The sequence below is a fragment of the Ochotona princeps genome, chromosome 10 (assembly GCF_030435755.1).
Source record: "Ochotona princeps isolate mOchPri1 chromosome 10, mOchPri1.hap1, whole genome shotgun sequence".
Lineage (NCBI taxonomy): Eukaryota > Metazoa > Chordata > Mammalia > Lagomorpha > Ochotonidae > Ochotona > Ochotona princeps.
In genome coordinates, this window is record NC_080841.1 from 13,906,497 (window position 1) to 13,930,144 (window position 23,648).

General features: G+C 44.7%; 1 protein-coding gene across 5 annotated transcripts in view; it reads left to right on the forward strand.

Moving 5' to 3' along the window:
* PPP1R12B (protein phosphatase 1 regulatory subunit 12B) overlaps positions 1 to 23,648 on the forward strand; it is a 202,674-nt gene that overhangs the window by 172,205 nt on the left and 6,821 nt on the right. For 4 of the 5 annotated variants that reach the window (XM_004578757.2, XM_036495328.2, XM_004578758.3 and 1 more), the window contains 5 exons: positions 10,738 to 10,754; positions 14,391 to 14,538; positions 15,479 to 15,583; positions 18,323 to 18,376; positions 19,440 to 19,490. In XM_004578757.2, the coding sequence (XP_004578814.2) occupies positions 10,738 to 10,754; positions 14,391 to 14,538; positions 15,479 to 15,583; positions 18,323 to 18,376; positions 19,440 to 19,490 (375 nt within the window). The remainder of the gene's footprint in view (positions 1 to 10,737; positions 10,755 to 14,390; positions 14,539 to 15,478; positions 15,584 to 18,322; positions 18,377 to 19,439; positions 19,491 to 23,648) is intronic. The other variant, XM_058669012.1, reaches the window with a different exon arrangement.

Genomic DNA, 23,648 nt, shown 5'->3' on the forward strand with positions numbered 1-23,648 from the left:
ATTTATTTTTATTGGAAAGTCAGATTTACAGAGAAAAGGAGACACAGAAAGATCTTCTATCTGCTAGTTTACTCCCCAAGCCAGAGCTGAGCCAATCCAAAGCCCGGAGCCAGGAGCTTCCTCCAGGTCTCCCATGCAGGTGCAGGGTCTCAAGGCTTTGGTCCATCCTTGACTGCTCTCCCAGGCCACAAGCAGGGAGCTGGATCAGAAGAAGTGAAGCACCCAGGATATGAACCGGCACTCATATGGGATTGTGGCACATGCAAGGCAAGGAGTTTAGCCACAAGGCTACCATGCCAGACTCACAGGCATACATTTGTAAATACCTGTTGTGCTTGGGGAAGTGGTTTTGCCCACCCACCGCTAGTCCACAGACCCTTGTATTCTAAAAGTTCATGTTCCCTTTGGGCACAGTGAAGGACCAGATAGAAAAGTGGAAGAACATAAGAAAGCTTCACTTCATCTTTCAGAGTTCTGTGTGTCAGAACAGAGTAGCATTTGGGGATAACTGTGGCCTAAGAAGGCCCCAGCTTATGCCAACTTTCTTACCAGTCACTCTTGACAGTGTTGGCTTTCACAACCACACAGTTTCAAATTCACTGAAGTCAATCATATCCTCATATATGTTACACATGAGAGGCTGGGGGCGGGGAGGGCCTGGAGTTGTGGCACAGTGGCATAAACCACTGTTTGCAGCATCAAATTCCATGTAAGCATTGGTTCCCATCTAGTTGCTGCACTTCGATCCAGCTCCCTGCTAGTGCACCTGGGAAAGAAGCAGAAGATGGCCCGAGTACTTGGGCCCCTGCACCCATGTGGAAGGCCCAGATGGAGTTCCAGGCTCCTGGCGTCTGCCTGACCCAGCCCCAACCACTTCAACCATTGAGGAATAAACAGTAGAGGGAATATTTCATTCTCTCAAATTAAAAACAGACTAGATAGCAAGGGCTGCAAATATGTTTGTGAAACATAAGCGTTTATAGTTGCCTTTAAGTATCAGCCAATGGGGGGGCCTTAATATAGTCATATTCTTCCTTCTACAATAAATGCATCTTATAACTTCTCAAGACCATCTGAAAATTCTTTTATTTTTGTTAAGATTTACTTTATTTTTATTGTAAAGTTAGATATACAGAGAGGAGGAGAGACAGAGAGGAAGATCTTCCGTCCGATGATTCACTCTCCAAGTGGCCGCAACAGCCGGTGCTGCGCCAGTCCAAAGACAGGAACTTCCTACAGGTCTCCCACACGGGTGCTGGATGGCAAGTGGAGCCATCAGGATCAGAACTGGCGCCCATATGGGATCCTGGCGCGTTCAAGGCGAGGACTTTAGCAGCAAGGCCACTACGCCGGGCCCCTGGAAATTCTTGAGAAGCAGTAACAAAGAAAGGATATAAACCTAAACAAAGATTAAGAACTCTAAAATTTTGATAATATTTACGTAGCATGGCAGACACAGCAAAAAAAAAAGTCTGTCACTTAGTGAATTTCATAATTGTTCTTTTAAAATTCAGTTGGATGTGCTACAATATGTGAGATGACCTCAGTTCTCATGATTCCATGTGATGCTAAAGTGGCATGTGTTCTCAGAAATATTTATAGTATAAACTGAATGGTGATACTCTGCTCCAACTTCCTGCTTACCAGTTTTTGTTTCTTTTTTTCAGAGATTTATTTTATTTGTATTTATATCAGAAAATCAGATAAACAGAGAGGAGGAGAGATAGAGAGGAAGATCTTCCATCCATTGAATCACTCCCCAAGGGGCCACAACAGCTGGAGCAGGGCCGAGCCAAAGCCAGGAACCCGGAACTCTTCATGGTCTCCCATGCGGGTGCAGGGTCCCGAGGCTTTGGGCCGTCCTTGACTGCTTTCCCAGGCCACACGCAGGGAGCTGGATGGGAAGTGGAGCTGCCAGGATTAGAACCGGCGCCCATATGGGATGGGAGGCAAGGCTGCTGGGATAAGAACCAGCATCCATATGGGACCCCAGCACATGCAAGGCGAAGACTTTAGCCACTAGGGTACTGCGCCAGGCCCTTTTTGTTCCATTTTTATTAAGCAGTTGATAAATGCAAATTAAACAATATAGTATATAGTATGACGATAAATGTGGTTGAATTCTTTTTGTTTGGAAGCTGATTGTTTCTCACACTCTCACACATCGGTTCACATGTGAGTGAATAGTTTTCCCCAGTCAAGATGGTGCTTCTAGCATTGTTCTGATTCTGGGTGTATATAATCACCCAGGGCAGCTGGTAGGCTGTAATTCTTACTCTCAGGATGCTTGGGATAAACTAAACTTTCAAAAGAAGAAAACTTGTAAGAAAGTTGGCGTAAGCTGGAGCCTTGTTAGGCCACGGAGAGAGAAGGGTCCTTGAAATAGTTGTAATTTCTAAAACAACTCCCCCAAAGATGTCCAGCCTGACCTTCAGAAACTCCAAAAGGTTAATGGAAACAGAATTAAAAGATAGTTGAGTTACGCAAAAATAACTTTGAAATCATGCAGCGTTTTCATCATCTGTGTATTTAGTGCACTTCCTGAGCCCCTCCCGAAGGAGAGGGCTCCCCCGTGACTGTGTCCCCCCCGACAAGGAGGGGGCTCTCCCATGATTGTGTCCCCCCCAAGAAGGAGGGGACTCTCCTATGATTGTGTTGTCCCCCAAGAAGGAGGGGACTCTCCCGTGATTGTGTCATCCCCCCCCCCGAGAAGGAGGGGACTCTCCCGTGATTGTGTCATCCCCCCCCCCGAGAAGGAGGGAGCTCTCCCATGATTGTGTCGTACCCCCCGAGAAGGAGGGGGTTCTCTTGTGATTGTGTCGTCCCCCCCCCAGAAGGAGGGGGTCTCTCCCGTGATTGTGTCGTCCCCCCGACAAGGAGGGGGCTCTCCCGTGATTGTGTCATCCCCCCGAGAAGGAGGGGGCTCTCCCGTGATTGTGTCATCCCCCCGAGAAGGAGGGGGCTCTCCTGTGATTGTGTCGTCCCCCAAGAAGGAGGGGGCTCTCCTGTGATTGTGTCGTCCCCCCCGAGAAGGAGGGGGCTCTCCTGTGATTGTGACCCCCCCAGAAGAAGGGGGCTCTCCTGTGATTGTGACCCCCCCAGAAGGAGGGGGCTCTCCTGTGATTGTGACCCCCCCAGAAGGAGGGGGCTCTCCTGTGATTGTGACCCCCCCAGAAGGAGGGGGATCTCCTGTGATTGTGTCGTGCTCCCGAGAAGGAGGGGGATCTCCTGTGATTGTGACCCCCCGAGAAGGAGGGGGCTCTCCCGTGATTGGGTTGTGGTCCGCGGCAGACAGCCTTTCCTGGGGGGTGTTTCACACACACACAGGTTTCCGCTCACACAGGCTGTCTAGGCCGAGAAATTTCTCCACCAATGACAGCAAGGAGAGCCAGAGAGATGGGAAGTGCAGAAAGAATTCAGTGTGCCTGCTGGCTTCGAGCTGCAGGGGGCCATGTGAGAATATGGGAGCCTCCCTATACAGTGAGCAGCCACCCACTGACAGGCAGTTCAGCCACAGGCTCCTTGTCCAGAGCTGCAAGGACCTGGATCCCACCTGCCATCTGCACAGACCTGAAAGCAAATACTTCCCCGACCCCAGATAGGTACCCAGCCAGGAGACACCTGGGTTCCAGCCCACTGCAAACCCAAGCGAAGAACCAAGCACAGCGTTAGGACTTCTGATTCACAGGACTAGCAGATAGCAAATGGGTGTTTTAAGACACTAAGGTTTGGGCCTGGCGGCGTGGCCTAGCAGCTAAAGTCCTCGCATTGAATGCTCCAGGATCTCATATGGATGCTGGTTCTAACCCAGCAGCCCTGCTTTCCACCCAGCTCCCTGCTTGCGGCCTGGGGAGCAGTTGAGGATGGCCCAAAGCCTTGAGACCCTGTACCCACATGGGAGACCCGGAAGAGACTCCAGGCTCCAGGCTCCTGGCTTCGGATTAGCTAAACTCCAGCCATTGTCACCACTTGGGAAGTGAATTAACAGATGGAAGATCTCCCTCTCTGTCTCTCCTCCTCTTTGTATATTTGGCTTTGCAATAAAAAAAAAAAAATCTTAAAAAAAAAAAGACACTAAGGTTGCGGTGATTTGTTTTGGCCACAATAGTACAATTGAATATTAGACTAGATTAAGGAAATATCATTAGTGTATTAGATATGTACATTTAAGAATTAATACATGGGCCCGGCGGCGTGGCCTAGCGGCTAAGGTGCTCGCCTTGAAAGCCCCGGGATCCCATGTGGGCGCCGGTTCTGGTCCCGGCAGCTCCACTTCCCATCCAGCTCCCTGCTTGTGGCCTGGGAAGGCAGTCGAGGACGGCCCGATGCATTGGGACACTGCACCCGCGTGGGAGACCCGGAAGAGGTTCCAGGTTCCAGGCTTTGGATCGGCGCGCGTCGCCCGTTGCGGCTCACTTGGGGAGTGAATCATCGGACGGAGGATCTTCTTCTCTGTCTCTCCTCCTCTGTGTATATCTGGCTGTAATTAAAAAAAAAAAAAAAGAATACATTGCACCTGCACAGTACTGTAAATGTTTGCTGGAACAGTGAAAGATCCACTTCAAACTCTTGTCTTTCACAGTGACCCTGACAACCTGAGGTCCTTGCCACAGCCTCGCTCCCATCCTTGCTTGTTCTTCACTAGCCGCTAATCTGAGCACTCCGAAGGGAAAGGCTGGTTCTCCACGGACCAGCCCAGAATAGCTCAGATTGTTTCCCCTGGCTCAGTTCGTCCACGAGAACATGCTATGAAATGTTCCTTCTGCTTAGTCCCTCTTCAGGGGAAATGTAAATAGGAGATTTTTTTCCCATCACTGCGGGGTCAGGCTCTGACTCCAAAGGAACATGAGTTAAGCTAGTTTCGGCCTTGGCAGGAGACATGGAACTTGGGCTCTGTCCTTTCCCTGGGGCCTTGCTTTTACAGAACCGTGATTTTATTTTAAACTTGGTAGAAGGAGTTTGGTTTTAATTACATGCCTTCCTAAACTCCTGATAACTTTTAAGTTAAAAAGCTTTTGCAGGGATTCTTGCGAGCCTTTCTCTGGTGTTTGCAGGGCTCTGTGCATTTCACAAATCAAAACCAGCCTGGCCCCCGGCCCGTTCTAGGATTGCCTTGTGAATTAATGGTGATCTTCACTCTCTTCTTTTATTATAACCAGACCCAAGCAGTGAGATTATTGTGGGAGAATTTTAAGAGACATGAAAGGAAGGAGCCTGCTGCTTAGTTTTGGGACATTGTTTAAACTACGGTTCATGTAGCAAGTTGGTCTTTTTACCTCAACTCTCTGTATTCGCACTGGTTCTGAAAACAGAGAACCAATGTGTTGATTCTTCTGCCCTGGGGTCCCATTCAAAATATCTGTTGCTTCCATTTGGACCATAAAAACTGGGAAAGTAATTCCTTCTCGGAACAGTTTTTCTCTGGTTCAGACACACCAGAGCATCTTATTGTAGGGAACATAATTCATTTTGTCTTCAGTTAGAGGTAGAGCAAAATGACCTTGAGCAAAAACACCTGGAGAAATTCCTTCTAATACTTCCTGACTAGGGCAGAAGATACAGTACATTTGGGCATAAACCTGCAAATTAAACAGAGACTCATGCCTTTCCTAAAATGCAGGCTATTGTCATGAACAGACCCTACGGAAAGAGTCCAAGAAGAATAACTGCTCTGTTTTTCAGGAGGGAGCACAGGGGAAGCCATGCCCAAAAGGAACCCACATTCCCAGTCACCAAAGCCTTGTGTTCTGGGCCATGTCCTTGTTTCCTGTCCAGGCGGCTGGCCTCTTAGGATCCTGGAAGAACTTCTTAGTGTTCCTTTCTCTAGACCACATTTGTCTTGCCTCTTCCAATGCCACCTACTTATCTCTCACTCTCCAGCTTTACTCAGGAGTCTCCCTTGTAGACTTAACATTCAGCTCTCTAGAATGAGAAGCAGTGTAACTCTGCCAGTTGAACTAGGCTGAGTTTGACTGACAACAGGATGGAGAAAAAGAAAAAGTGAAGATTAAATCTCCGTTCACTCCAGACACTTTGCTTCTTTACACACACAAAAAGCCGAAGTTTCCTTCTCCTTAAACCTAACCAGTGTTTTCCATTCAATCCCATTTGTCCAGGATATCCGGATGCCACATACAACAATTATTTCTAGAGATACTCTGCTAACAAAAACTGGATAGGAAATATAATCTGAAAACCTAATCCATTTTATCAGAGGCCTTGGAATTAAACACTAAAGCCTGGATATGTTTAAGTAATCTTGCTTTTTAGTTTATAAGAGCATTTTTTAGGCAAAAAAAAAAAATCTGGAGGGAAACCATTTCCATGAGAGAATATTATCTCCTTTAAAATCCACATATCCCATTTTCTGGGTTTTTTTGGAAATAATTATTCATATGACAGTAATATACCTCTTCTGCATCCCAACCTCAATAATTTCTGAAGTTTTAGGATTTGGCTGAGTTGACCTTCCTAGCATTAACCCTTAAAAGCAATAATATTATCCCCCAGGATTCTATAAAGCTCTCAAAGTCAGATAAAAGTGGGGTGAAGCAGGGAGGGCACTGGAGAGGTGAGTAGTAAGAAAAGGATGAACTGGGGGCTCTGTTTCCTCTGATCTCTGGATCCAAATGAACTGTCCACTGCCTGACCTCCTGAACCATTCATCACACATGTATTTTTATAAAAGGTCACCCCAAATAATTAAGTAACAATAGTAATATACCTTAAAAACAATGACAAACAGCCAACTGTGAGATTGCTTTAGTTACTCTTTACACTTTAGTTAGAAGTGAGAGTTTCCCTCATCATCGTCTCAGATGACGGCCGGTGGGCTGCACTTGTCAGCCCTCAGTGGAGACATCCCATCTACACAGCCGCAGTGTACCACATCAACTGAATGCTTTCCTTGGGGTGATGACAGGGCCTGGAGAGATTCAGTGTGCTTCTAGAGCATTCCAAAGGAAAAGGATAATTACATGTCATTCTTATAAGAATAAATCAGTGGAAATGATTAACATGCTTTGATAAATATAATGACTAGGATTGATTTGCAGTAAAAGTACCAATTTCTCTGTTTTAGTAGAAAAAAAGAGGGGCTTGATTCTTTGCTCTAGAGGCAACTGTCAGTGTCTGTACAGAACATTTTAAAACTGAAGATGTTGAGCCTGGCACTATAGTTTAGTGGCTAACGTTCTCGCCTTGCATGCACCTGGATTGCTTATCTGCACCAATTCTAATCCTGGTGGCCCCGCTTCCCATCCAACTCCCTGCCTATGACCTGGGAAGGCAGTAGAAAATGGCCCAAAGCCTTGGGACCCTGCACCCATGTAGGAGACCCGAAAGAAGCTTTGGGCTCCTGGCTTCAGATAGGCTCAGCTGCAGCCACTGCTGCCACTTGGGGAGTGAATCAGTGGACAAAAGATCTCCCTCTCTGTATCTGACTTTCCAATAAAAATGAATCAATCTTTAAAAAGAAAAAAACTGAAGGTGCAGCAAAATCTTACAAATAAGATATTTATAAAAAGGAAAGACAAATGTTTTCTTTTAAAAAAATTTATTTTTGTTGGAAAGGCAGATTTATAGAGAACAAGATCTTCCGTTTACTGGTTTACTGCTCAAGTGACCGCACCAGCAAGAGCTGAGCCAATCCAAAGCCAGGAGCAAAGAGTTTCTTCCTGATCACCCACACGGGTGCAGGGTCCCAAGGCTTTGGGCCCTCCCCTACTGCTTTCCCAGGCCATAATTAGGAAGCTGGATGGAAAGTGGAGCAGCTGGGATACAAACTGGCACCTATATGTGGATACTGTGCTTGCAGATGGAGAATTAACCAATTGAGCCATTGCTGCAGCCCCAGAAAGACAGATATTTTCACTTAAAGTCCTTCATTGCAACAAAAACAGAGTCAACAAATAGTCATGATTTAATTGTCTGAAATTTCTGTTGCTCAGTTGTCAGCCTGGGCAAAAATTGTCTTACTATTCAATAAGATCAAAGAAAAGAAGGTGTCTAGCAGGCCAGTTTGATTCTCACTGGATCACTTCACTCTTCCAAAGAGGGTTTGGATGGACAGTCCATCCCTGGACAAACTGTTAAGAATGGTTCTCCCAGGGCCAGCATGATGACATAGCTGATAAACACATTATAAGAAGGCCTTCTAGATGCAGTAGAAGGAGGATCTCCAGAATTGGCATTCACTGGGAAGAGTACACTAGTTGAGTCTGTGAGTGTAACCCAGGTTTACAGAGGGGTTCCATGGAGAAAGCCTTTTAGCAAGTCTCTGGTGACAAAGCAGTTTGCTCAGTAATTCCCGATAGCTGAAGGAGTTGTTATTCATTTGATAGATTACTGGAGCTTGTCTCTTTTCTTCCTTCTTTTGTCTGTCCTTGAGAATTTTATTGTTGCATCAAGTTAACTCCTCAAAGAGGAAATAAATAAATATATCCTAATCAACCAAGTTAATTGCCTGAGTTTTTTATATATATATATAAAGCAAAGACGATGTTATCATGGCAGGGAAAGTAAGTCAGTATAAAGCCGGGACCTACTGCTTTGTTGTTGAGTTCATTTAGAGTGATAAAGCCTTGATTTTCATTTCTTCAGCTACACATTAGTCATTCAGTAGCATGTTATTTAACTTCTTGGTGTTGTTAATTTCTTTTTTCTTCCTGATGTTGATTTTGTTTTGTGGCTCTTCATTTAAGGGGATGTATAATAACTGTGTAATGGAGACTGTCATATCTAGTAACATGTTATTTAACTTCATGGCATTGTAAATTTCTATTTTTCTTTCTATTGTTGATTTTGTATTATGACTTTTCATTTGAGGGGATATACAGTAGCTGTGAAATGGAGACTAACATATCCAGATGTGAGGATACAATGTAATATGCATTTCTACTTCCAGACAAAGATGGACTTACAATGAAACTGTTTACTCTATCTTGACAATAGGATGTTGGGCTGTCTGCCATTGTCCATGCCCGCAATGATGGACATGTGACTGTATATGAAGAACTGTATGTTAGTAATTATATAGAGAAACTAGGTGGGGGGGGTTGGAAACTGGGGCTGGGATAAGGGAAATACCAGGAGCCTATGGAACTGTATCATAAATTATAATAATAAAATGTAAAAATAAAATAAAATAAAAATTTAAAAAGGAAAAAAGAAAAGGTATGTTTAAAAGGACCAATATAAGAGTTATGGGAGTACCAGAAGCTGCAGAAAGAGAAGCTAGGATTAAAGGTGTATTCAGGGGCCCAGCACAGTGGCCTAGCGGCTAAGTTCCTCACCATGATTGCACCAGGATCCCATATGGGTGCCGGTTTTAATCCCAGCAGCCCCATTTCCCATCCAGCTCCCAGCCTGTGGCCTGGGAAGGCAGTTGAGGACAGCCCAAAGCATTGGGATCCTGAACCTGCATGGGAGACCTGGAGGAAGTTCCTAGCTCCTGACTTCGATTTGGCTCAGCTCCAGCTGCGCCCACTTGGGGAGTGAATCTTCAGATGGAAGATCTTCCTCTCTCTCTCTCCTCCTCTCTGTATATCTCACTTTGCAATAAAAAATAAATCTTGTTTAAAGATGTATTCAATAAAAATAATAAATGAAAGCTTACCTAATCTGGAGAAAGAATTGAAAAACAAATTACAGGAGGGTCACAGAACTTCCAACAAAGCTGATCAAAAGCAATCTTCATCACAACATATGATAATCAAACTCTCTTCAGTTGAACATAAAGATCCTTAAATGTGCACCTGAAAAAATATCAAGTTCTCTGTAGAGAAACCCAATCAAACTCACAGCTGAACTCTCAGAGGAAACACTACTGGACAGAGGAGAATGGAGTGGCATATTCCAGATTGTAAAAGAAAAAAAAATTCAGCCCAGAATAACATGTCCAGGAAAGCTCTTCTTTGTCTTTGAAAATAAATAAAATTCTTCCACAATAAAGAAAAAAAACAGAGTGATGAAGCCTGCTGTGAAGCACCTTTCTTCTGAGATTTCAGAATGCTTTCTTACTTTTCTTAATGTTTTGCCAGTGTCCTACAGACGTACCCTCTCCCTGAAATCCCTTCAATCCTTTCCTCTCACTAAAGATCTAGGGGAAACGCAGGAACTCGCCTGTGTTGTAAGATTGATAAGTTACACTATTTGATTGGGAAAGCTTGCCGATTTGTAAAGGGGAGGAAATTAATGGAACAAATATTGAGATTTAGAGAAATGTCTTACCAAAAATTCAGCGTGCCACCCCAGAACACAAGATGGGTTGGCCTGTAGGGGTAGGTGGCAGTTTTTTCTTTTGCATTTTGCTAGCATTCAGTTTTAAAAGAGTCTGTCCCCACCTCAAATGTGGCAAGTCACAGAAGGCAAACATTTGTGAGCTAGAGCTGAGTAGCCTTTTGTGCACTCAGATTTATTAAATTGTGTCCCCTCCTGTGGTTATGCAACAAGGTGGAGGAATCCACCATGGTGGGAGGGTTTGGGGAGGGGTGGGGAGAACCCAAGTATCTATGTAACTGTGTCACATAATACAATGTAATTAATGAAGTTAAATAATAAATAATTTTAAAAAAAAACAAAAAAAACACAAAAAACAAAAAAATAAATAAATTGTGTCCCCTCCACTACTGTGAAGCTGAGATGTCTGATTTGGAAAATATGTTTGTAAGTGGAAATGATAAAAGTAAGTCCTTTGCTAATACTGTTTTCTTTTTTATTTTTGTCTCCTTTCTCTAGCATGAAAGACTTTCTAGGTAAGAATTCACTCTGTTTTATATGCATGTTTAATAGTTGTGAAAGAGTGCATGTCTAATTCAATTTAGCTTTATGTAATAATTTAGTAATGGTTCTCACATTCCTTCCTTCCTTTTCATTTCACAACAATTCAAAATTTTATTATCTTCTGCCCAAAAGTTTGGAACAGGTTTTTCACTCACGTTTCTGGCTCCAGATTCTTCTCTTGCCATTTTTATTTTTGCTCATTGGTTTGTTTCCTAAAGCACCAATGTACCAGACTAGGAAAACAGCATGAATAAGAAACTATCTTCATCTGCAGTTAACTTTTAAACCAGTAGAGAGATAAGTCATTTCAACAGAATGTAGTAGGTGCTTGTTAGACATATGGGATTCAGAACATAGACAAGAAGCTACTTCATCGCAGAGTGTAAGCCCGCACTGGCATTGAGGTTAGATACTGTCCTTTAATGGTGGACCCAACACTGCACCTTGTCCCTAGTTGGTGCTCAGGAATAGTTTCTTGGATGAACTGAAAGCTATTCTGTAATTGTTGAAAATTTTAAAAAGGATATCAGAGTTTGGAAATGATCCTTTATAATTTTTACCTCGAATATAAGGATAAAGAACCTATCTTCCCAAATGGGTGCCGGTTCATGTCCTGGGTGCTTCACTTCCCATCCAGCTCCCTACTTGTGGCCTGGGAAAGCAGTCGAGGACGGCCCAAAGCCTTGGGACCCTGTACCCGCATGGGAGACCAGGAAGAGGTTCCTGGTTCCCAGCTTTGGATCGGTGCAGCACCGGCCTTTGCGGTCACTTGGGGAGTCAATCATCAGACGGAAGATCTTCCTCTCTATCTCTCCTCCTCTGTGTATATCTGACTTTGTAATAAAAATAAATAAATCTTTAAATAAAAAAAAAGAATAGGGGCCAGTGTTGTGATGCAACATGTAAAAGCTGCTGCCTGCAGCACTGGCATCCTCTGTAGGCACGGGTTCATGTTTCAGCTGCTCCACTTTAATCCTGCTCCCTAGTAATGACTTGAGGAAAAAAGCAGAAGGTACCCAAGTATTGAGGCTCCTAATACCCACATTAAAAATCCAGATGAAGCTTCTGGCTGCAGCCTGGCCTAGCCCTGGACATTGCAGCCATCTGGGGAGTGAAAAGGCAAATGGAAAATTTAGCTCTCCTTGTAACTCTTTCAAATGGATAAATAAAATCTTTAGGTAAAAGTATAAAATAAAATAAAAACAGAGAGCTAGATAGAATACTCTATCTGTACCTCCGCAAAGTCATAATTTAGAAGTGGCTTTCATCCAAGTGGGGTCAGAATCATGCAATAAATGATCATTGGGACAATTGACTATATATTTGGGAAAATGTATACCCTCAAGCCAAATCAAAAAATACAAACAAAAAACATCAGATGGATTACTGTTTTTAACAGAAAAGTTTTACCACAAAAGTAGAGTGTTTTACTGTTTTAACATAGGAGAGATCTTTCCGTGGATGAAATTATCTAGGTAAAAATTGTCAAATTTAATGTTCTAAAATTTTAAGTCTTTACTCATACAAGAAACTAAAAACAGGGGGAAAGTGAAGTGGAAAAAATATTGTAGTCAATATTTGTAAAATATTTGTAACCAGTATCAGACAATTCTGAAATCCCCTGCTACATGGGGAGTTCCCCAAAAATGATGAGAAAAAGATAATTCCTCCAGTGGATGAAGCTCAAGAACAAAGGTAAGTATCCAAAGATATGGAGCCTCTGTGAAGATCCGAAAATAGTAAAGTCAACCTCAATGAGATTTTATATTTCTACAATTGGGTTGGAAAAAATTAAGCATTCTAGAAGGCCATATGGCAACACATATTAGCACTTAAAATATAGTAAGCCCGTGATCAGGCAGCTACCCTTGTAATATTTATCAAAGAAAGTAACAGAGTAAATGCATTATGGTTCATTATAGCATTGTGCAGAGTATCTAAAAGAAATGTAAAACAATGCATGTTTTACCAATGGATGATTATATCATCATATAACTACACAATGGGATATTGTGCAGTGCAGTCATTTTTATTTTTATTTCTTTAAAAATGATTTATTTATTTGAAAAGCAGAATTACACAGAAAGATAGGGAAAGACAGCACTCTTCCATCCTCTGGTTCACCCCCCAGATGGCTGCAACTGCCAGAGCTGGGATAGTCCAAAGCCAGGAGCCAGGAGCTTCTTTTTTGCCTCCCATATGAGAGCAGGAGTCCAAGCCCTTGAGCCATCTTCTGCTGCTTTCCCAGGCTGTTAGCAGGGAGCCGGACTGAAAGGGGAACAGCCAGAATTGGAAGCAGCGCTCATTTGAGATGCTGCCTCAGGAAGCTGCTGCTCCACAGAGCCAGCCCCAATCTTTTTTTTTTTTAGCAAAGCAAATTTATTTTTACTTACATGGTACAGTATCACAATCATAGTGATACATAGAGGAAGGAGAAAGAGCTAAACAAAATATATATTATATAATTTTATTTATAAGTAACTGTATTTTAACATATTAGTTAGACATGCAACAAGACTGAACTGTCAACAGAGGTTATTTCTTGGACAGGATTATGAAGGGAATCAGTTTCTAAGTTTGGCATATACATTAGTGAATTTCTTTTTGCAAGCTTTGTATTGCTTTTAGAATCAGGAAAATCAATAAAGAAGCTTAACAAAAATTAAAATGTTTTCAAGAACATGAGACTTAGCATCTCCGTAAGAGAAGTAGCCATTCCACAGGCGTTGATTACTTTGCCTTTCTGCCTGTATGTCATGCTTGTTATTCCTCTACCCCTTCTGCTACTCTCTGCAGCCCCTCTGCCACCCCCAGCTTTGACAGTAGCAATCATAGGAAAAGACATGGAATGCAGGTTCTGCCGCTGTGACCCTTCCAGTCATCCTAACTGGGGGATGCAGAACTCTGTGGGCCTGATTTGTACACAGCAGCCTCATACCTCAAATCTGGGTTAAGGTCAGGATGATAGTCGTACACTTCACAGGTAACCAGTGAGCATACCAGTGCTGGAAATGAAACCACCTGCAACTCTGAGAGCTCAAAAATGCTAGAAGATTTAGAAATCTCAATCATAGACATGAGTCTTGACATGGAATGTAGATAAGAGGGTAGGAAAACAGCTGTGGGCATTGTAAGTGGTACCGCTGAAGTGTTTGATTTCAACAAGCTTGTAGTACAGCCCAAACCATTTGTACATTGACCTAGTTGCCATTCAACCTCTGGCTCGAACTCCAAGACCGTATGTTTCTGATTCATTAGCAGTTCATCGTAGTCATTTTTTAGGAGCCAATGAGATCCAAGGAGCTCATGCTTTTAAAAGCACAGTCTTGAGGGAAGCTGTTCAACCCCAAACTAATTTGAAAAGCTCTAAGATTTAAGTCAGCTCTTGGGTTCAAACCACCAATTATTCATGTAAACCCCATTCTTGGCAAATGACAGCCTGCCTCTCCAAGGACGTGCAGCTTAGCCAAAAGGTCCCAAAATGCAGGCTAAGAAAGCCAAAGGAAGGATGCTATGCATTGTTTCTGGCCACCGTTCTCAAATGCTTCTTAGGAAAGCACACTGCCCGTAACCTTACCTTGCTCAGCTTCTCCCTCTGTCTCCCACAGGTTGGAATCTGGAGGTAGTAGTAACCCTACAACCAGCGATCCTTACAGCGACCGAGCATCAGCAAGAGCCCGCCGTGAGGCCCGCGAGGCCCGTCTGGCCACCCTGACCAGCCGTGTGGAGGAGGACAGCAACAGGGACTACAAAAAAGTAGCGCCTTTTTTTTCCAGTCTTCCTGGTCTTGCATTATAACATATAAATCTCTTGACCCATTTCCCCAATGTAAAGAAAAAAAAATGAATGTAGTTCTGAATCAGATAAAAAAGAACTTAAGTAACAATGAATTCCTTGCAGCCTTCTTCATTTACTTCTCTACCAGTTAAACAAAGACCCTATTGCATATTGTTTCGTTCAGTAAATGTATGCCTGCAGTTATTTAATTTAGAGGCATATGGAAAAATTAAGAAACTAAAAATTTTTTAAAAGAGTAAAAATTATAATATCATGAAAATCATTTGGCTGTTTTTTAAACACATTCTTTTTAAAAGATCTTATGAATATGAACTAAATATTTTGTAGGGGTAATAAAAATCAAGTATGTGTATGTGTTTTTATATATGTGTATATATATATCATTATCATCATAATCATCATCTAGGTTTAGAGAAGATTTGAATCACTTTATATTTCATTTCCTTTGGTTTTTGTGGAAAAGTACCTGGCTCCAGAAGTAGATGGGAAAACTCTTCCTTTCAGGTACTTGAGATCCCAGGGAAAAAAATATTTTTGTTAAGAAAATGTTTGTTTTGCTAACCAGGATTTGACTAACAACACCCAAGGCTGCTTCCAAAAAATTAATTATCTTTTGTGTGGGGAGCCACACTTTGCAGCAGTGTGAGTCCCCCATAGGAGAAAAAGAAATGACCACTTTCCACCAGAGGTGAACATTATTGAAGTTGGAGCATCACCCTTCTCCTGTGGTCAGCATCTGACACTTCATTGCTTTCCAGAGGCAGGCCACACATAGGCAGCGCATGACCCACTCCCTGACTGTCCTCCTCCAGTGCTCCAGCTAGAGCAGCAGTCCCCTGGGCAAAGAGCCCCCTGGGAGCCCCACCTACTAGCTGACCTGCTTCTCTTCACTCCCCAGCTCTACGAAAGCGCCCTGACTGAAAACCAAAAACTGAAAACAAAACTTCAGGAGGCTCAGCTAGAACTGGCAGATATAAAATCCAAGCTTGAGAAGATGGCCCAGGTAAGGGGGAGGAAGAAAAAACCAAGATGGGGAGGCAGGGATTAATAAGGCAGCAAACTGGACAGGAATCTGAGGGACAGGAAGTGAGCTAGATCCAGCCTCCTCAGGGGTGGGGACCACAGCTGCTGAGATTCTGATGTGAGCATTCAGCGTGTAATGTGAAGTTGAAAACTGATAGTTCAGTGAACAGCTCCTGATGATCCAAATGCTGGTAATTAATGCTGCTAATCATCTTAGCAGAAAAGTAGCCCTAAGAAGTTAGACCTCAAGGGTGTCTCCTGTCTTGTTCGTCATGTCTCAGTTTAGTTTACCTGCACATCACCTCTTGGAGAGGGACAAGCATGACCTTCAAGACCTAGTGTGGACAGGTAGCAAGTTAGACCTACAGAAGTGAGTGGTTTGCTTGATCCTATAGCAAATCCAGACAAGTTTATGTTGTCTCTCCAAGCCACCACCCTCCTTTGGCATAGGAGGAAGGAATGTTCTTCTCCTTAATTAATTAGATGATGCCATGGAGAGTTCTAGAGGTGAAAACCTCATCCCCAGTGACAAGCCCTGAGCTGACAGCAGAGACTAGCACTGTCTTGGCTGTTGCTGAGTAACAGGAAACCTGTTGCGTTATTGCCCTCCTGGAATGCCTAGGGACTGAGAATTTTGAAAGCTGAACTAAATGACCCTTTACTGGGAGGACATGAAATGAAAACCAGAGGTGGCTAGTCATTTTGGCAACATGATGTAATCCAAAGCAAAGACTCAAATGCTGAGGTTCTATGGCATTGTGTGTGGGGCTTTGCCGGGCAAAGACTCTCTGAAAGTCTTGCTGCCATCCCCCTGGAATGAGCAAAATGGTCCCAGCACTTGGCAGACAGCCCCTACGGAACTGCATAGGATCCCAGGAGGACAACCAACACATACCCACACTTCCCAGGGCAGAATTTGGCAGGGCCCCAAATGGAGGAGCTCTTCTGTCAGTTTGGAAGAAGCATGCCCTCTGCCGGGTATAGTTGTCAAAGCTGGCTCATACAGGGAATTCCCAACACCTACTGCAGTACGCAGCAACAGAGCTTAAGTGGATTTTGTAGACAAGTAGATTTCTAAATCTGAAAGAAAATCCGTAAAGTTGTAACCCTGTCACAAGGCAGAGGGGTGGGCTAAATAAACCTACACGTCCCTTTTTACCCCATTAGTGAGTCAGGCAAAGACCTCACCTGCCCTCACTCCCTCCTCAACAGTTAGCATATTTCTTGACCTTTTAGGGTTCTCATTTTTTCTAGCACCTGTGCTGGTGAGCAACCCAACAAGCTTGCTGACATTGACCTGAACAGAGGGCATGGAAAAGGAAGATCTGCCTTTCCCAGTCACTGGGGAAAAGCATTCACTCTCTAGCCAAATGCTTTTCTGGGTGTGTCAGAATATACTCAGTTTTGCCAAGTACAAAGTTACTGAAATTCAAAGGAAAGAAACTGTGGTGTGACAAAGCTAATCTGTTTACCAAAAATGGAGCTGTTTGGTTGGACAGAGGAGGGAGAGCCTGTCAGCCCCACACGTCTATGTGGAGATAATTACCAAACGTTCACGCATAGTGCTTTTACTTAAAAGGCTCACCCTGTTAACTCTAGGAGCCTAAAAGTTGAAACAACCAGAAGCCTAACTGTATTTAAAGACCCTAAAAATAGGAATGTCATTCCAGCTACCACAGTTTCTTACCAAGACTTGGGAGCAACAAATATGGTGCGGGAGCCCCTCCTACAGGTTCCTTTCCTTGGGCTCCACAGTAGATGCAGTGTGAAGGCCGAATGCCGGGGCCCAGGACAAAAGCCAGAATTCTAAGTTTGTTGATTCTGGCTATTCGTTAGTTTGGGGAGAAAAAAATAAAGCTTCCTAAAAGGTCCAGCATAATTTATGTATTAAATATTATCTGTGCATGGAACTGTACAAATAATCACAAATTCTTCCCAGTTCCATAATGCTAAAATGATGCTAAACTGGAAGGGACTGAACGGTGCATTTCTTCTTCCTTGTTTAAGGACTCAGGATCTTTGTGATATTTCACTCTTTCTAACCTCAGAAAATTTTACCTTGAAAGTCAAAAAGGATCTAAAGTATTTCTGAATCTTTTATTCGAGTAAAACCTTACCTCATCTCAAAGCTATAAAGCAGATAAAGGAGTATTCTGTTCAAAGCCAGGCAAATGCTGCCGATGGGTTCTTAAGAAGCCCCGAAATCCTACCCACTGTGCAAGCCTCTGCTCTGGAAAGGAGATGGTCTCAGTTCCCCAGAGAGGAAGATTCTGGCAAACAGGGATTGTTGAAGAGTGTCATGGGGCTTAGACATCATGCTCGGGGTGCCCAACCTGTTAAAGGAAAGCTGATGTGGTGTTAGAGAAGAGGGAGAAGTGATACCACTACAAGAAAATGGGTAACGTGAATGAAGGGGGTGAAATGGGTCCATGGGGGAATGTGCTGAGTACACTCTTTGGACTTTGGAGTATCTGAGGGTATTGTAAATTTCAGGGAACACCAGCACAGCCCCCCCACCCGTCCCCAGTGGGAATGCTGCAGTGAGGCAGTGCTGTTCAGTTTAGCAGTCTCTTGAATGTTTGGGGATCCTAGCCACGATGAAAGCACAGAGCCACATCATCTTCCACTGGATGTGTGAGGGCGAAGCCTGACCAGCCTGGGCTCTCCACCAGCCCTGAGACGGCTGCAGTAACAACTGTCTGCCTTCCATTTGCCCCAGCAGAAACAAGAGAAGACCTCTGACCGGTCGTCAATGCTAGAGATGGAGAAGCGGGTATGTGCATGTTTCTCTCCCCACTTCACCTCTTCTCTCCCTTTGTTGTTCTTGCCAATGTAAAAAGTTCATCTGAAGGAGGCAGGAGGCCTGCCACATTCCATCTCTGCCTGATGATGAATTCTTTCTGCCTGACTCTGAGCAGTGCTGTTGGCTTCCTCAGAAACTCAGTGCTTTCCACATACTCAAGGCTCCCCGACGGGTCACTGCCCACATGCACACAGCCATGTTGTATCTTGGTTCATTGCGAGGTCTAGAAACAGCTCCCTTCCCCTCACCATGGCCAAGGGCTCAGGACTGCAGTGTGGGCTGGCAGAGCCTGGGCTCCCTCTGCCCTAGGCAGGGCACGTCCAGCTCAGTGGCTGCCTTCCTGGCTTCTCCCTGAGTATTATTCTAGGATTTGACCTTCTTGAATTGGAAAAACTCAGTGAGATTTATTGATGAACCCTAGCCTTGTCTTGACTCCAGGGATATTATTTGTTCCCATCTCTGCTCTTACTGTCTGTTTAATTTGGAAAGCAGCTACGTTTTATATTTTATTTCCTTGGCCTGTAACCAAACCTCCTTGGTATCTCATCTAATCAAAAACTCCTCATTGGGTTGTGCTTAAATTAGCGGCTGGGAGAAAGAAATGGAGAGAAATTATGAGTTGAATATTTCTTTGTAGCCCACACTGTCTCCTAACCATCTGCTCCCCGTTGGAAGAGAAGCACTTTCCTAGAAACTTAGGGAGCACTAGTGAAGACAGGGATGCCTGTTGGTTAACAAAGCAAACGTCTGGTCATTGGAGTCATCTGAAATTCCATGAATTCTTCAACCTACAGAGAACGCCAAGTGCCATCTATCCACTGAGAAGCAGATGGCTTCTTCAGCAACTTCTGACCCACTTGGAAGCTTAGGTGAGTGGCTGCTCCACGAAGGAGCTCCACTCCAGGAATGGCAGAATCAGATAGGCTTTTGTCTCCCAGGCCTGTTGGCCTCTGTCAGTGTCACACACCTGTTGGCCAGGAAGCCGGAAGGCAGCGTTCCCACTGCCTCTGACAGTCTCATTGTCTCTAAACAGGAGAGGCGAGCCTTGGAGCGGAAGATGTCGGAAATGGAAGAAGAGATGAAGGTATGGTCTGGTTTTCTTTCTTTTGCAATACTTGCTGTCTGAATGTATGCCCAGAATGGACATTTGAATATAGGCCTTCCCCCATTTAATGTTTGCTACAAATTTAGTGCCCTCAGGAAGGGGTGATGCGTGAAGAGGAGATGAGCAGCCACTTTCCTGAGCCATCTCAGGCTCTCTCGGCTCCTGCAGCATCTGCTACAGCTGTCTCAAAAGTTGCTGGGAACAAATGCTGCCTTTGGTTTAGGGGATTCTTGAGGCAGGCTGTAGACAAAGCCTGAACTGAACTCTGACCATTTGCCAGGCAGTGGCTTCTCCCTGGACGCCTCCCTCTCCCAGCCCTTGGCTGAAAGGAGTACAGATTGAGTCATTCTGCAGCAGCATAAAAATGTATTCACATATTGATTTCCTGCAGTATTTCCATTTCCTCTGCAATATCCGGAGTGTTCGGCAGTCTCCCACCGGCATGAGCTCATGCTACCAGAACCCTCAGGCCTCACTACTCTCCTTCCCCCCACCCTGTACGGTGCTGTACAGTGATTGTCCTCATTAGCCACTTCAGGAGGCAGCCACCTTCCTCGCAGTCTACCCCAAGGAGGCATGTCACTGCATGGGAGGGGGTTGGGGCTGCAGCGACAACAGGGCTCTCAGGGTGGTTGTGGGGGCTGCTTTGGGGGCTTCTTCTCACTGCAGCCACAGCTCCTGCTCAGTGTTGCTTCTTCAGGGACCTCACTTTCCTGGCTCTAATGCTAAACACTTTCCTGGGGGCATTATCAGTACCAGAGCCACCACATCTCTTTCTGGGAGCAAGTATCCCTCATGTGCAGTTGGGGCCCGTTGGCACAGACGTGATTATTCCCATGGCCTAAAAAGGTTGATTATTTACCAAGGGGAGGGAGGAGTGTGAAGCATTTTCAGATTCTACCAGATTATACTAATTCCTGAAGGAGAAACATCAAGTCCTTGCATTCTCTACTCACAATCCCTGGTCACATTCACAGAATTTCAAGCAACATCTGCTTATGTCTCAAACACTGTGATTCTTCTGCCTTGACTCAGAGTAGCAAGAAGTGAAAGTAACAAAGGGTTGATTCTCCTGAGATTATCAGGGTGACCTCACACTACTGAATCTGTCTTCTGGCTTCTACTCTCCCTCTTAGGGCTGTGTGTTTATAGAGCTAAACAGTCCGTGATGACAGCATTTACATAGTCCCTGGTTGTGTTGTGCGGGGACTCCTGCAATTTGAAACCCCCTGAGTTTTACCATCTGGAGACTGCTGGGCCACAGCTGTCTGTGATGCTTATTGAGAGGTGTCTTAACAACTAATCAAAAACAGGGAGATGAGGCCAAAGCCAGTGCCTCCCAGTGAGTTCCCAGGAACCCAAAGGAGCCTGCACCCACCTGTCACAGAACTCTGGGTCACATCCATGCAGGAGGTGGCAAATGTGGGGAAACTGCAGACCCTTGTCATTTTTTTTTTAAAGATTTATTCATTTTATTACAGCCAGATATACACAGAGGAGGAGAGACAGAGAGGAAGATCTTCCGTCTGATGATTCACTCCCCAAGTGAGCCACAACGGGCCGATGCGCTCCAATCCGAAGCCGGGAACCTGGAACCTCTTCCAGGTCTCCCAAGCGGGTGCAGTGTCCCAATGCATTGGGCCGTCCTCGACTGCTTTCCCAGGCCACAAGCAGGGAGCTGGATGGGAAGTGGAGCTGCCGGGATTAGAACCGGCGGCCATATGGGATCCCGGGGCTTTCAAGGCGAGGACTTTAGCTGCTAGGCCACGCCACTGGGCCCGACCCTTGTCGTTTTATTCCAGTTCTAAACTGAAGAGCACAGAAGTCCCTCCAGTGGTTGTAGCTGTGGTCAGTCCTGTGGGCATGTTTCTGTCTCTCTCACACCACCAGGCTGTGCTTTCCCAAGCCAGGTCATAAGTTCTTTTCTCAGCAGTTTCTAACACATAAAAGTCTTCACTCTCCTGACCATCAGCTGTTTATCAGCAACTTCAAAATCAGTTGTTTTAATTACCAAGTAGAGCTAAGGTCATGGTCACTTTAGCCCCTAAACCAGTAGACAAGCTGTTTTGAAACAGATTTTTTTTTTTTTTTTAGTGAAAAAAAATCCATGCATATGACCAGTTGCTATTCCCCATTACCAATTACAAAATCAAATGGAGAAGAAATGCCCCCATGTGGAGCTTGTGCTCTGAGACTCCTAAATACTGATTGTTCCAGGTGTGCAGATCATCCTGCTACTGGCTCCTACAAGAGGCCTAATGGGAGGAGCACGTGTGCCTCCCAGATATGAACCTTCAGTTACACAGGCACACAAGCAGAAACATTAGCAGATTTGGGTAACTGGCACCAAAGGAGGCTAAGAAAATGCTCATTTCGCTCTCCACCTCTTCATGCAGAGGCCAGTGTCTCCAGAATGACTGATGGTCCCAGTCCCTGTGCGTTGGTGACCAACCATCTGGCCGAATTTAGAACCCAGTAGGGCTTGGGACAAGTTGGTCTCCATGCTTTTTGCATGTTCTGTTTATAAAGAGTCTCAACTTCCTTGCAGCAATGAATAGGGAGAAGTTTGGGGATTAACCTCCAGTGAACCCTTGAAGATAGGATAGATCCTCAAGGAAGACAGAGAGTGAGCTTAGTGTCTAATGTTCCATCGCTAGCAAAGTCCAAAGGTCAGGTGAAAGGGACCCATGAGGGGCTCATCCAGGCGCATGAGGATCTCTGTAGCTGTAAAATGGGTTGTGCCATTCTAGCCCCTGCTAGGAAAGGTAAGTATTTATGAATTCTCCCCAGGAGAAACTCCACCCAGACCCTGGATTGGAGTGGGTTATGTGCCAGCTTCCAACAGGTGTGCATGTCTATGTGAGCTGCGCTGGGCCTGCACTTGAACTTGGGATATGCCCACATCAGGCCTATTTTTTTTTCCTACTGCATCCTCCGTTCAGCACTAGCCTCCTTGCCAGACCTTCTCTCCTTCCTTTCCCAGGTCGTTGCATGTGAGGAACCCAGCAGCCCATCTCCTTCCGATTAGTCCTTGTTTTTTTTTTTTTTTTTTTGCTTCCTTTAGAAACACCACCAACCGGGCCCCAGCGCAATAGCATATTGGTTAAAGTCCTTGCCTTGAAAGTGCTGGGCTCCCATATGGTTGCTGGTTCTAATCCCGGCGGCCCTGCTTGGAACCCTGCACTCACATGGAAGACCTGGAGGAAGAAGTTTCTGGCTCCTGGCTTCAGATTGGCTCAGCTGCAGCCATGGTGGCCGCTTGGAGAGTAAACCATCAGACAGACGATCTTCCTCTCTGTCTCTCCTCCTCTCTGTGTATCTGACTTTCCAATAAAAATAAATTTAAAAAAAAAAGAAATACCACCAACCAACCCTGCTCCTGAGCCCTGCTGTCTCCCACAGTGTGCTGTACCCTGCTCTCCTGTCCACTTTCTTGCCATGCCTGAAGTTCAATACTACTTTCTATAGAATATTTCACCTGATAGTGTCCTGTCCCCTCTGTCCTGTTGATACCTTTCAAATTTGGTCTGCTCGTACTCATGCATTAGATTGAGTTACTTTCATAATTCATGTCTTTTTTTAAAGTTTTGTTTTATTTTTATTGGCAAGTCAGATATATAGAGAGGAGAAGAGACAGAGAGAAAGATCTTCCGTCCACTGATTTACTCTCCAAGCGGCCGCAATGGCCAGAGCTGTGCCAAACCGAAGCCAGGAGCCAGGAGCTTCTTCCAGGGTCTCCCTCACAGGTGCATGATCCCAAGACCTTGGACCATCCTCAACTGCTTTTCCAGGCCACAAGCAGGGAGCTGGATGGGATGGGAAGCTGGGCCTTCAGGATTATAACCGGCGCCCATATGGAATCCCGGCACATGCAAGGTGATGACTTTATCCACTAGGCTACTGCTCATGTCTTTAACACTATTCCCTGGGAGACAAGGACTGCTTTATTCAGTGATCGTTACTGTGCTAAGAATGTTAGTCCAGTATCAACATTTAAGAGTAATGAGAACCAGGAACTTTACACTGGCTCTTAAATTTGGTTCTTGCCTGTCTCATTAAACCTGCACCATCATCTCCCTCCTCCGTCCTCTCCATGGCCAGTTTGCTTACAGAAGATAAAGGGGATTGCCCAGTCTG